Raw genomic sequence first — 14,542 nt, 5'->3', positions numbered from 1 at the left:
GATAATATTAAGTAAAAACAAAATGAAAAAAAAAAGTAATGACACAATTATATCAAATCAATAGTTACCTAAATTAAAACTTTTATCACTGTTATAATTAAAATAAATATTATATTTAAGTTAATAATATAATACAATAGGTAACCAGCATCCAAACAAGCTGTTAAAGTACTATATTACATTTTGAACCAATGAATTATATAGTTCCTGTACTGTCGGTGGAACAAGTTGCACCTAAACTAATAATGCAACCAAAAAAAAAAAAAACGTCTGCTAGTTCACCTGTAAATTTCCATTTTAGCCCTTCTCCTTACTGGCCCTTTCATATGTCGGCCAATAGTTAGGTATTGAGGTGCGATCGCTCCCGTGATAAATCTCACAGTTACGATCGCACCAGGTTCGCAACAACAAAAACAAGACAAATATGCTATTTAATTAAAAAATATATTTCAAATCTATTAAATTATTAAATTATTTATATAGAATTGTTTTAATTAAATGTTGACCGAAGTCAAATTTAAATTTCTTAAACTTTAAATTTTCCTCTTATTGTATCGAGAGCAGTTGAATTCCTTGATCCGCATGGTTTGAGATTGATTTGTGCATTTATTAGTGAAGCTTTATAAAGTTGTTTTGAAATTTATTTACACTTAAATATTTTATTTCAAATGTTAAAAATTGTGTATTAATTAATTTTTTTTTTTATAGATCAAGAGATACGTGCATGGATTTCTTAACAAATTTTTGTCCTAACAATACGTGCATTATTATTTGGTATAGAGGCTTCGTATATAGTGGTATGCCGGGTTGTAATAATGGAATTGTACATTGTTTAATTTTAAAGAGATACAGTTAAATTTGTACGCGAGATTTAAAGGACACATGGTTTGGATTGATTAAAATGTGAAATATATTTAAGCAAGAAAAGCTGTAAATAAGAAGTAACCTAAGATAAATTGTCTGAATTTAATAATATTGAACAAATGTGTTGCTTTAGCCTGAGTCTAAATGATATCTTCGATGGTAATATCTCCGAACAAGCTTGATAAATGTTCAAAATGGATGAACGAGTAATGATATTAATAAGTTCTACTAAAATGAAATTCAAGTATTCAATCAGAGAATTTAATGATTTACAATGTGGTGATTTTACTACTTTTATAGGGATGAATTAGCAGGAGTTGATGGCAAAGAATTATTCCCTCTTAACACATATTAAATAATTAATTAAATTATATTTAAGAATAAAAAGAATAACACCCGGCATTAATATGGGTTAATTTTGAGCAATTTTATCTCTAAAGTCGAATAAGCAAGTGGTGTATAAAAAGAAAACTGCAAGGATATTTGAAAGCAAAAGAGTAATAAAAATGTCGGAAGTACTGATAAGTTAATCAAACATTAATAAATATATATGTTAGTGAATCTCATGTATGAACTACTCAATACTTAATTAAACATAAGTTTTTTTATTTTATTTTAAAACTAGTTTTAAGAAAAGTGATGAAGTTGTGATTATACACATTATTTATAGTATATATTCTATTATATTATGTACTGTATTATTTAAAAAATTAATATTCCTTCAATTGCATTAATTTCAATTTATATAGCTTAATTTAAATACACAAAACTTAAAATGATTAAAATATTTTTCATATCTTAAATATTACTACTATATTTATATGATCGTAATTTTTTTGAAATTCAGATTATTTAATAGATGATAATATTTATGTTATTATTAATATTTGTACTTAAAATTGTATCATTAGATAAAGAGATAATATTGAAAAATACACTTAAAGTATCATGTTTTTGTATGTTTTATATCTAAACTACTAGATGTTTATTTTTTCTATCTAAATTATTACTATCAACTATCTATCAGAACACCCTGAAGTTTACTAGATCAAGTGTTTGGACACAATTGTCAAAATAATGTATGACAATTTACTTTGCCCATAGAACTTCATCCACGTGATAACTGAATCATTAATTCACATACATGTTTTAAAAAATAGTTGGTGACAGTTCAGATATGAAACATAAATACCTGATCATGTAAAAAAAAGTAATAATAATTTGTATATATGAGATAAATTTTAAAACATGATATTTTAGGTTTTTTCTTACCATTATCTCTAATTAAAAAGAATGAAAATTATTGATTGAATTTAAAATGGCATCATCCTATAAATGTACTCCTTCCATTCAATTTTACTTTATCTATTTTAAATTTTACACACCCTTTTAAGATATAATTAATGATCAGTATAAGTAATTTATTACAATATAATTGATGTGTTGCGATAAATCTAGAAAGTTTTTCATTCTTTATTTAACTTGCCAAATTAAAAGACCACAAATAAAATAATATTTTTTTTCTTACAAGTGAAAGATCATTGTTTTTAGTAGAGTGGAAACTGAATGAAGGGAATCTAAATTAATAGCTAATTTTACACTCCAATTAAAGTAGGAAGCAAAGAACCATCAAAGAGGGTCAGCTTAGCTATAGTGTCTTTGTCTACTAGCACAAGTGTCGGTGTCGGTGCCTTCAACTGTATATTTCCCACCAATATTCCAGCTTCATATACTCCACAACTCCATTATTACCCACTAACCTCACCCACTTTACTCTTCCTTTAATAATTTATCTCCCTCCCTTCACTACTGTTGAGCTCAAACAATCAACAATTCTCATTCTCTGAAAACTGTTTTTGTTTCTCAGTATGTACGGGAGGGATCCATGGGGAGGTGCATTAGAAATTAATGCAACAGATTCAGCTACTGATGATGATCGGAGCAGAAACTTACAGGATTTTGATAAAGCAGCTTTGTCACGAAATTTAGATGAAACGCAGCAAAGTTGGTTATTAGGTCCTACAGAGCAAAAGAAGAAGAAATATGTAGATCTGGGTTGTATTATTGTTAGTAGAAAAGTATTCAAATGGACTGTCGGTTGTATTATTGCAGCTGCACTTATTGCTGGATTTGTTACTCTTATTGTAAAAACTGTACCTAAGCACCGACACCATAATCCTCCACCAGATAACTACACTTTAGCTCTTCGTAAAGCTCTTATGTTCTTCAATGCACAGCGCTGTAAGTTTTTTCCCCAATTTTTTTACGTGATTTTAGTTATTTGTTGAGGTTTTGATTTGATTTTGTGTTTGATTTTTGACAGCGGGGAAACTTCCTAAGCATAATAATGTGTCATGGAGGGGGAGTTCAGCTCTGCAGGATGGCAAATCGGATGGTTCGACTACGTTTAAGAATTTGGTTGGGGGTTATTATGATGCAGGAGATGCGATAAAGTTTAATTTCCCTCAATCTTTTGCTTTAACTATGTTGAGTTGGAGTGTGATTGAGTATCCTGCAAAATATGAAGCTGCTGCAGAGCTCACTCATGTCAAGGATATTATTAAGTGGGGGACTGATTATCTCTTGAAAACATTCAATTCGTCAGCTGATACCATTGATCGAGTCGTTGCACAAGTAAATCTCATTCATTACATTGATTCATGATTTTATAATTGTTCTGTTTTCATCAATTGATAGACTAATTTATGCATGATGTTGATCACGCGTTTGGCATTTTGAAATACTATATTTAATTGACAAAACGAAATCAATGATTGCATGTGTGTTGTTTCTTTCAAAATCTTTGAAAAAATGATCATGCATACTTGATCTCATACAAGGATTTGTGCTCTGTTATATAGGTGGGGATAGGGGATACTTCAGGAGGACCAGATCCCAACGATCACTATTGTTGGGTGCGTCCAGAAGACATTGATTATCCACGACCTGTAACTGAATGTCACAGTTGCTCGGATCTTGCTGCCGAGATGGCTGCTGCTCTGGCTTCTGCTTCCATTGTATTTAAGGATAACAAGGTGTACTCACAAAAGCTTGTTCATGGTGCTAGAACTTTGTTCAAGTTTGCCAGAGAACAGCGTGGTAGATACAGTAGCGGAAATGAAGCTTCAATTTTCTACAATTCGACTAGTTATTGGGATGAGTTTGTGTGGGGTGCATCCTGGCTGTATTATGCTACAGGAAATACTTCATATCTTCAGCTTGCTACAACTCCTGGTATCGCCAAACACGCTGGTGCTTTCTGGGGAGGTCCTGATTATGGCGTGTTCAGCTGGGATAATAAGCTCTTTGGAGCACAAGTAAGAACATATAGTCTCTCTTTGTATTAAAGCAATGCTTTTCATTTTGTATGTTTTTGTATTGTATTGAACCAATGCTTTTCATTTTTTGTTATTAGGTGCTTCTAAGCCGTTTGAGATTGTTCTTGAGCCCTGGATATCCTTATGAAGAAATTTTGAGTACATTTCATAACCAGACAAGCATAGTCATGTGCTCTTTCTTGCCATTCTTCACTTCATTTAATCGAACGAAAGGTAAGCATCTTTAATCTAGTTAGCATGTAAATTGTTTTGCGGAGTTTGTGGGAAGTCAAATATAAATTGTTGGGTGTTTGCAGGTGGGCTGATAGAGTTAAACCATGGAAGGCCTCAGCCACTTCAGTATGTAGTCAATGCTGCCTTCCTGGCTACCTTGTATAGTGACTATCTTGCAGCTGCCGACACCCCTGGATGGTATTGTGGACCTCATTTCTACTCCACTGATGTCCTACGTGAATTTGCACAGACTCAGGTTAAATGAAATTCCCCTTTTTATTTTGGTTTTTTATTACCTCAGTTATGCTAATAGTTGTGTGAAATATTACCTATACATGTGAAAAAATTATTCCAAAACTAATTTTAATCCCTTTTGGCCCGTGGGAGATTAGTTGGAGATAAGTTTCTCCAACTCTATAGAGTGTAAGCATGTCCTTATTACCTAGCTAAATTTTGATGAATATTAAACCATTTCTGTCATTAACTTGGTTTTTCTTCTTTGACTTTTAGATCGACTATATCCTTGGCAAGAACCCCAGGAAAATGAGTTATGTTGTTGGCTTTGGCAATCACTATCCAAAACGTGTCCACCACCGAGGCGCATCAGTTCCTAAAAACAAGGTCAAGTATAATTGTAAAGGAGGATGGAAGTGGAGGGATTCATCTAAGCCTAATCCTAATACTCTTGTTGGAGCCATGGTTGCTGGGCCAGACAAGAATGATGGTTTCCATGATGTTCGTACTAATTACAATTATACCGAGCCAACACTTGCTGGAAATGCCGGTTTGGTTGCAGCCCTCGTAGCTCTATCTGGAGATAAGAGTGTTGGAATTGACAAGAACACGATATTCTCAGCAGTACCACCCATGTTCCCTACTCCACCACCTCCGCCAGCTGCCTGGAAACCATAATTTGCTGATCGTTGCTTTTATCAACCCCAGTCTTTTGTGTCCATAGATTCATTTTTCATAATGTGGTTGATAGGATTCTTGCTCAGAGAAGTTTGAAGCAATCCAAGAAACAGGATGAGCACCTCGAACGTACAAGCTTTGGCTCAGGCTGGTCTAGAATCTAGATGTAGAACTCCCTTTTTGAAGAAGTGCTCAACGGCTTGTTTGTTATTTGCAATGTATCAATATACACAGTTTGTATGTATGTAACAAAGCAAACCAATGATATACTCATTGTAAACTGGAACCTGAACGGCCTCAATATTTGTTGGATAAGTTTTCAATAAATGTGCCACAGTTATGTGATCTTGATCTAGTTACATTTGTGAACACATAATTTTTTATCCAATTTAAGATGTTGCACCATTTTTTAAAAAATAAAATGAGAATGCGGAGAGGAAGAAAAATACTGAAAGCAATTTTGGTAATAGATTGTAGCTGTTTTTGTTGTGAATCAATTTTCATAAAGGTAACACTCAATCTTTCTGTGTATAGTTTAATATCACGATTATAGTTTTGTGATCAATGCTACATATATACTTTGATTGCATTGTAAAAATAAAATAAAAATTACTACATACCTTGATTGGATCATCTATATTATGGTCCGGAGTGAGGATGATTTTGAACTGATGTTTTATTCCTATGATTTGGTAAATATTTGCTTACCACAGATTTGCTGAGAGGAAAAGGAATAGGAGACTGTATTTGCTATACCAGTTATATTTCTGCAGAGTATCAATTGAATCAAATCGTCATTTCTATGTAGAAAAGACATCTTTGAAAAAGCTGGAGATTAGAGCATTTTGCTAAGTTGCAAAGTTGAAATTGGTACTACAAAGGTTGGGAATTTGTCTTCTTTACAATGGGGTAGGCATCAGCAGGAGAGTATCACTTGCTAATGAGAGTAGTGTATAACGCGAGGGTTTCGTCAAATAAATGTACTTTTGCTTACCTGGTTCTTTGACAGATTAACCATTGCCATACTTTCAGATATCGTATGGCAATAAAGAGATCAAATAACAAGCTTTAATGTTACATTTTACTTTATTTCATAGCCACTAATTCTGCAGTATTACACAGTATCTCAAACACATCAAACATCTAGGGACATGTGAGGGACCGTCTCTAAGAGATCCCAGAAGAGGTACACAATGGCAACTTTCGTTTGCCTGTTTACAATAAGAGAATGGATCACCATGTTTTTGCTTCCGCAAGGTTGCAACATGATGAGGGAATATAGGTATCCCAGAGGCTCAAAATTGTTCCATGTTTTGAAAGTGTCTTTTTGCTGACAAGATATTAATAGAATGATTTTCTACGTACGAATAACTTATTAGAAACCATATACAACATGTGAAACAATCGAACACACACAATAGAATGAAGAGAGGATCCACAGGTAGAGCAATGCAGTTTTCAAAGTTTACTTTCTATATAAAACTCAGAAATTTGTAGAATAAATTGTTAGAAACACATTAAATCAATCTTCTTATGATGCATGAACAAACGTGGAATTAACGAACACTTAAGGATGGTATTTACCACTTTCACTTAGATATCCATCCTCGGACTTGATCAATTGTGAGAAAACCCTACTCATCCCCAGACTACTGTTTGATCATCAAAATTTGAATTCTCCATCTGAGCAGCAGATAAATTGGCATCAACATGACTGATACTGTTTTCTTGTGAAGAGCTCTCGCCAACAGAGATGGTACTGTTTTCTTACGAATCATCTTGAATGACAGGTTCTTGGAGATGGAGTGCATACTCTAGATTCCACACCACATGACCCATAGATGGCCTATCTACCTGATAACCAGCTAAGCATTTCTCCATTGTTTCTCCAAACTTCCTGAGGGAATCTGGTCTTATTTTGCCAATAAGATTGGGATCTATGATATGTTCCAGTTGTCCCTTCTTCTGCCACTTCAATGCCCATTCAGCCATGTGGACCTGATCCCTCGGAAGAGATGGAGTTACGACAGGCCTAGCAGAAAGAACTTCACATAAAACAACACCAAAAGAATAAACATCAGATTTTCCTGTCGGTTCTTGCCTCCTAAAATATTCGGGGTCAAGGTAGCCCATAGTTCCTTTCACGTTTGTGCTAATATGAGTATCAAATTGATCAAGCTCATGCATTGTCTTGGATATTCCAAAATCAGTAATTTTTGCCACAAAATTCTCATCAAGCAATATGTTTGTAGACTTGACATCACGATGTATAACTCCATTGGTATGAAGGTAGTGCAGACCTCTTGCTACCCCAATGCATATCTCCAGCCTCTGCTCCCAGCTCATACTGGGTAGACGTAGATCTGACCCATACAAGTGGCTCCTGAGGTTCCCATTCTCCATGTACTCATAAATTAGAATCATCTCATTACTTTCATCACAGTATCCCATCCATGAAACCAGATGCGGATGGCGGAGCTGTGAGAGCATTTCAGTTTCTGTTCGGAACTCTTCAATACCTTGTCGAGACTTAGGATTACCCCTTTTCAAGGCCACCCTTGTGCCATCACACAGAACACCCCTGTAAACCTTCCCAAAGCCACCCATTCCAATGAGAAATTTGTCATCGAAGTTGTTTGTTGCTTCCTGCAAAGCTACAAAAGGAATTCGACTACTTTCAACAGGAATCCGATGATTCAAGTTAGAAGCATCATTTATGGATGTTGTTTCCTTGGAATGCTTGCTTCCCATAAATAGATACAGGGAATCCAAATCTTTGAACTAGGCAAGCTACTCCTCACTGTTTTATTAAGCAAAAATCAACAACTCACAAGAAGTAAATCTCATAGTGTCAAAGTTGAAAACATATACATATACAAAAGAAATGAGCCCTAAGAAAGATCTAGAACAATTGCAACTATAATAGACTTTCACACGAAAATCACAAATATGTGAACACAACAAAAGCTTGAGGAAGCTGTAATTTTACCAGAATAGTGGAAATTTGGAGAAGACGAGAAACTGAGAAGTCTTTTCTGTGCAGCGGGTCTTGGATAGTTATTGTGCGTCTCTCTCTTGGCTAACTGTATAGTGACTATCTTGCAGCTGCCTTCCTGGCTACCTTGTATAGTGACTATCTTGCAGCTGCCGACACCCCTGGATGGTATTGTGGACCTCATTTCTACTCCACTGATGTCCTACGTGAATTTGCACAGACTCAGGTAAATGAAATTCCCTTTTTTTTTGGTGTTTTATTACATCAGTTATGCTAATAGTTGTGTGAAATATCATATATCATATATTATACTATAAGTGGGAAGCCACAAAAGTAAAAGTTGAAATACTATTTTACCCCTATCTTAATTCAAAATATTATAAAATATCTAAACAATTAAATAGTGAATAATAATTATATCATATCATATTATATTAAATACTAAAAATGAAAAGGTGTTTTACAAGGCATTTTAAGAATGTCTCTCCATTCTCCATAAGTGGTGTTTTACTGCTCCAAACCATTGAAGAATTCGAAAAGACTTGCAACAAATTCAATATGCTACATCCATTTAAAGGGTGATTTTTTAAAGTAAAAAAACGTAGTCTAGCTGCTTACATTCATAATTTTGAAAGCCCAAAAGTTTCTTCTTATTAAAATCACTTTGAAAACTGTAATCTATCAATTTATAATCAGTTTGAAAATTAATTACACCCCTCTACATTCTATTAAATCTCTACACCCCCCTTTATATCTTATGTTGTCACTGCTAAAAAGGAAAATGTTCTCTTCCAAAATTGAGAGAACTACTCCTCCAAGACTACACAATTTTAAAATGTAAAAAGGCCAACAGAAAATTGAAAAAGGTAACTTTCCTACTTCTTGTAGTGTTTATTTAAATTTGGCTTACTATTACTTCTTAAATTTTACAGTGCTTGATATATATATTTTTTTCCCTTTCTAAACAATTCTATATCGTTTCTTGAATAAATGTTGTTTTTTGCCAAGCTCATACTGTAGAAATGTTATGACAATTGCATTAATTTTATTTATTGATCAAATTTCATTGTAAGAATATATGATCTTTTTCTTTGTTTCCCTCATTCAGTTCATAGAGATGATCCATATTGTACTTGAAGTTTTAATTAATTATTGTAGCTATTTTATATTTCAATTTTATAAATATTGCCGAGTTTGTTTGGCCATAACATGATTTTACTAATAAAAAGCACAATATTGTGTTTCAGTATGAAGCTACTTTTATTTAACATTGACTTCTTTGATACAACAGTTTGGTTGAGTATAAAGCTTTTTCTTATTCTTTCGGATGCACTAATTTTTGCAGTGCAACGAGCCTGAGAATTTAGCATCACGAGATGGGCAAACTTTGAACTATAGAGAAGATGAAAACAAGTTTTATATACCTATTTCGGAAACCTTTTGGCTAAAAGAAAAAGTGTTACAAATTTGATGCCTTTGAAGTAGAAAAATTTATGCGAGTAAAGGTTCAATCTATTTTTTTGACATGAGTCGATCGAGAAAGAGAGCTGCCATCAAGCCTTTAAATTGTTATGACGTTGCATAGCTTCAATCAAGATGCATGAGTATTGACATACTAAAATATTTAGATTTTTCTATTCAAATATGTCTTTGTTGTGGTTTGCAATTTTCTATTTCTCTTTTAAACGGTGACATTCATTAGGGATTGAATCCCACAATAAGTAAATTTATATTTATTGGTAATTATAGATTAATGTATCAAATATATGAAATAAATTTGCTATACGAATGGATGGACCAAAATTATACATGCATCACATTTTTATTGGCTTGTGGTATATGTACACATCATGCTTAATTGTCTAGCTAAATTTAGTTATGTTATTTGACAATCTCAAACTGTATTTACAATCATGTCTGAGCTTGTATGTTTCAAATGAAATTTTGTGCAACTTACCAATATATGTGTTGCTTATATTACTTTAAAAAATGTGTATCAATGCATGGGATACACGTGCAGAGCACGTGTTCAGAAACTAGTTACATATATACATGTGAAAAAATTATTCCAAAACTACTTTTAGTCCCCTTTGGCCCGTGGGAGATTAGTTGGAGATAAGTTGCTCCAACTATATAGAGTGCAAGCATGTTCTTATTACCTAGCTAAATTTTGATGAATATTAAACCATTTCTGACATTAACTTGATTTTTTCTTCTTTGACTTTTAGATCGACTATATCCTTGGCAAGAACCCCAGGAAAATGAGTTATGTTGTTGGCTTTGGCAATCACTATCCAAAACGTGTCCACCACCGAGGCGCATCAGTTCCTAAAAACAAGGTCAAGTATAATTGTAAAGGAGGATGGAAGTGGAGGGATTCATCAAAGCCTAATCCTAATACTCTTGTTGGAGCCATGGTTGCTGGGCCAGACAAGAATGATGGTTTCCATGATGTTCGTACTAATTACAATTATACCGAGCCAACACTTGCCGGAAATGCCGGTTTGGTTGCAGCCCTTGTAGCTCTATCTGGAGATAAAAGTGTTGGAATTGACAAGAACACGATATTTTCTGCAGTACCACCGATGTTCCCTACTCCACCACCTCCGCCAGCTGCTTGGAAACCATAATTTGTTGATCGTTGCTTTTATCAACCCCAGTCTTGTGTGTCCATAGATTCATTTTTTCATAATGTGGTTGATATGGGATTCTGGCTCCGAGAAGTTTGAAGCAACCAAGAAACAGAATGAGCACCTTGAACGTACAAGCTTTGGCTCAGGCTGGTCTAGAATCTAGATGTAGAACTCCCTTTTTGAAGAAGTGCTCAACGGCTTGTTTGTTATTTGCAATGTATCAATATACACAGTTTGTATGTATGTAACAAACCAAACCAATGATATACTCATTGTAAACTGGAACATGAACTGCCTCAATATTTGTTGGATAATTTTCAATAAATGTGCCACAGTTATGTGATCTTGATCTAGTGACATTTGTGAACACATAGTTTTTTATCCAATTTAAGATGTTGCACCATTTTTTAAAAAATAAAATGAGAATGCGGAGAGGAAGAAAAATACTGAAAGCAATTTTGGTAATAGATTGTAGCTGTTTTTGTTGTGAATCAATTTTCATAAAGGTAACACTCAATCTTTCTTTGTATAGTTTAATATCACGATTATAGTTTTGTGATCAATGCTACATATATACTTTGATTGCATTGTAAAAATAAAATAAAAATTACTACATACCTTGATTGGATCACCTATATTATGGTCCGGAGTGAGGATGATTTTGAACTGATGTTTCATTCCTATGATTTGGTAAATATTTGCTTACCACAGATTTGCTGAGAGGAAAAGGAATAGGAGACTGTATTTGCTATACTAGTTATATTTCTGCAGAGTATCAATTGAATCAAATCGTCATTTCTATGTAGAAAAGTCATCTTTGAAAAAGCTGGAGATTAGAGCATTTTGCTAAGTTGCAAAGTTGAAATTGGTACTACAAAGGTTAGGAATTTGTCTTCTTTACAATGGGGTAGGCATCAGCTGGAGGGTATCACTTGTTAATGAGAGTAGTGTATAACGCAAGGGTTTCGTCAAATAAATGTACTGTAGCTTACGTGGTTCTTTGACGGATTCAACCATTGCCATATTTTCAGATATCGTATCGCAATAAAGGGATCAAATAACAAGCTTTAATGTTACATTTTACTTTATTTCGTAGCCACTAATTCTGCAGTATAACACAGTGTCTCAAACACATCAAACATCTAGGGATATGTGACGGACAGTCTCTTAGAGATCCTAGAAGAGGTACACAATGGCAACTTTCGTTTGCCTGTTTACAATAAGAGAATGGATCACCATGTTTTTGCTTCCGCAAGGTTGCAACATGATGAGGGAATATAGGTATCCCAGAGGCTCAAAATTGTTCCATGTTTTGAAAGTGTCTTTTTGCTGACAAGATATTAATAGAATGATTTTCTACGTACGAATAACTTATTAGAAACCATATACAACATGTGAAACAATCGAACACACACAATAGAATGAAGAGAGGATCCACAGGTAGAGCAATGCAGTTTTCAAAGTTTACTTTCTATATAAAACTCAGAAATTTGTAGAATAAATTGTTAGAAACACATAAAATCAATCGTCATATGATGCATGAACAAGCGTGGAATTAACAAACACTTAAGGATGGTATGTACCACTTTCACTTACATATCCATCCTTGGACTAAATTAATTGTGAGAAAACCTTACTCATCCCCAGACAATGAGAACCAACCATGTAGCATCTACATCGAGAATTCAAGTATTGTATACGTCATTAGTCCGATCCTTTGTAGGAACTACCCGTAATAACGAACTTGCAAAATGGATCTGTTTATCATAAAGAGATTCGTCGTTCCTGACCCTGCTTCACCGTGTGATCATCAAAATTTGAATTCTCGATCTGAGCCGCAGAAAAATTGGCATCAACATGACTGATAGCATTGACTTGTGAAGAGCTCTCGCCAACACAGCTGGTACTGTTTTCTTCCGAATCATCTTGAATGACAGGCTCTTGGAGATGAAGTGCATACTCTAGATTCCACAACACATGTCTCATAGATGGCCTATTTACGTCATAACCAGCTAAGCATTTCTCCACTGTTTCTCCAAACTTCCTGAGGGAATCTGGTCTTATTTTGCCAATAAGATTGGGATCTATGATTTGTTCCAGTTGTCCCTTCTTCTGCCACTTCAATGCCCATTCAGCTATGTGGACCTGATCCCTCGGAAGAGATGGAGTTACGACAGGCCTAGCACAAAGAACTTCACATAAAACAACACCAAAAGAATAAACATCAGATTTTTCTGTCAGTTGTTGCCTCCTAAAATATTCGGGGTCAAGGTAGCCCATAGTTCCTTTCACGTTTGTGCTAATATGCGTTTGAGTTTGATCAAGCTCAGTCCCTGTCCCTGTCTTGGATATTCCAAAATCAGTAATTTTTGCCACAAAATTCTCATCAAGCAATATGTTTGTAGACTTGACATCACGATGTATAACTGCACTGGTATGAAGGTAGTGCAGACCTCTGGCTATCCCAATGCATATCTCCAGCCTCTGCTCCCAGCTCATACTGGGTAGACGTAGATCTGACCCATACAAGTGGCTCCTGAGGTTCCCATTCTCCATGTACTCATAAATTAGAATCATCTCATTATTTTCATCACAGTATCCCATCCATGAAACCAGATGCGGATGGCGGAGCTGTGAGAGCATCTCAATTTCTGTTCGGAACTCTTCAATACCTTGTCGAGACTTAGGATTACCCCTTTTCAAGGCCACCTTTGTGCCATCACACAGAACACCCCTGTAAACCTTCCCAAAGCCACCCATTCCAATGAGAAACTTGTCATCGAAGTTGTTTGTTGCTTCCTGCAAAGCTACAAAAGGAATTCGACTACTTTCAACAGGAATCCGATGATTCAAGTTAGAAGCATCATTTATGGATGTTGTTTCCTTGGAATGCTTGCTTCCCATAAATAGATACAGGGAATCCAAATCTTTGAACTAGGCAAGCTACTCCTCACTGTTTTATTAAGCAAAAATCAACAACTCACAAGAAGTAAATCTCATAGTGTCAAAGTTGAAAACATATACAAAAGAAATGAGCCCTAAGAAAGATCTAGAATAATTGCAACTATAATAGAAGCTTCTACATGAAAATCACAAATATATGTAAACAAAACAAAAGCTAGAGGAAGCTGTAATTTTACCAGAACAGTGGAAATTTGGAGAAGACGAGAAACTGAGAAGTCTTTTCTGTGTTGCGGGTCTTGGATAGTTATTGTGCGTCTCTCTCTTGGCTAACTGTATTGTGAGAGAAGCCAAAAGACTTCCTTGTTCATCATTACTTTCTATATCTTTCGTTTATAAAATCAATAAATAATTTACTATTTTGTGTCAGTTTTATCCCTTTTACTAAATAGTATTTCATCTATTTCATATTAATTGAATTGTTAGATATTTTTTATTTTTTATTTTTCAAATTAACTTAATTGTTCAATTTTCAAGACTATTTTAAGATATTCTTCCAATTTTACCCTTCATTTGAATTTTCAATGTGTTGACTTCAATAAAATTTAATTAATGTTTAGTTATTTTAATTATGAATTTGACAATAATTAATAAGGGTAAAAATAAAAAATTGTGTTCAATTTATG

At 34.3% G+C, this 14,542-nt stretch overlaps 2 protein-coding genes and 1 long non-coding RNA gene across 4 annotated transcripts; 1 reads left to right on the top strand and 2 right to left on the bottom strand.

Annotated features, from left to right (window-relative positions):
• The first annotated feature begins 2,516 nt into the window (after positions 1–2,516).
• LOC125815681 (endoglucanase 25-like) lies at positions 2,517–11,217 on the top strand. Of its 2 annotated transcripts, none has more exons than XM_049495226.1 (6): positions 2,517–3,105; positions 3,188–3,498; positions 3,726–4,181; positions 4,280–4,415; positions 4,499–4,671; positions 10,551–11,217. In XM_049495226.1, the coding sequence occupies exons 1-6, from the start codon at positions 2,733–2,735 to the stop codon at positions 10,950–10,952; spliced, it is 1,851 nt and encodes a 616-aa protein (XP_049351183.1). In that variant the 5' UTR covers positions 2,517–2,732; the 3' UTR covers positions 10,953–11,217. The 2 variants fall into 2 exon arrangements, with proteins under 2 accessions (XP_049351183.1, XP_049351174.1); XM_049495217.1 differs by lacking the exon at positions 10,551–11,217 and adding an exon at positions 4,926–5,613.
• Positions 5,098–11,056, bottom strand: LOC125816022 (uncharacterized). Its single transcript, XR_007442202.1, has 2 exons — positions 10,927–11,056; positions 5,098–5,301 (listed from the first exon to the last, which is right to left on the bottom strand). It is a non-coding gene; the product is annotated as an uncharacterized LOC125816022 (long non-coding RNA).
• A 1,192-nt stretch (positions 11,218–12,409) lies between the features above and the next one.
• LOC125814215 (receptor-like protein kinase HERK 1) lies at positions 12,410–13,859 on the bottom strand. The gene has a single exon (XM_049493678.1). It carries the CDS (start codon positions 13,857–13,859, stop codon positions 12,720–12,722), a length of 1,140 nt encoding a protein of 379 aa, XP_049349635.1. The 3' UTR covers positions 12,410–12,719.
• Between the last annotated feature and the right edge of the window lie 683 nt (positions 13,860–14,542).

Source organism: Solanum verrucosum, unplaced genomic scaffold (assembly GCF_900185275.1).
Source record: "Solanum verrucosum unplaced genomic scaffold, falcon-dt-bn FXZP01000085.1, whole genome shotgun sequence".
NCBI lineage: Eukaryota > Viridiplantae > Streptophyta > Magnoliopsida > Solanales > Solanaceae > Solanum > Solanum verrucosum.
The sequence above is the reverse complement of the archived record's forward strand: the minus strand, read 5'-3'. Positions and strand labels throughout refer to the sequence as shown.

Bases quoted from the DNA above. Each gene is read 5' to 3' on its own strand.
- LOC125815681 (XM_049495226.1), top strand. From the start codon at position 2,733: ATGTACGGGAGGGATCCATGGGGAGGTGCATTAGAAATTAATGCAACA. The intron at 4,416-4,498 runs GTAAGCATCTTT...GGGTGTTTGCAG, and splicing joins TTCATTTAATCGAACGAAAG to GTGGGCTGATAGAGTTAAAC. The intron at 4,672-10,550 runs GTTAAATGAAAT...TTTGACTTTTAG, and splicing joins GTGAATTTGCACAGACTCAG to ATCGACTATATCCTTGGCAA.
- LOC125814215 (XM_049493678.1), bottom strand. From the start codon at position 13,859: ATGGGAAGCAAGCATTCCAAGGAAACAACATCCATAAATGATGCTTCT.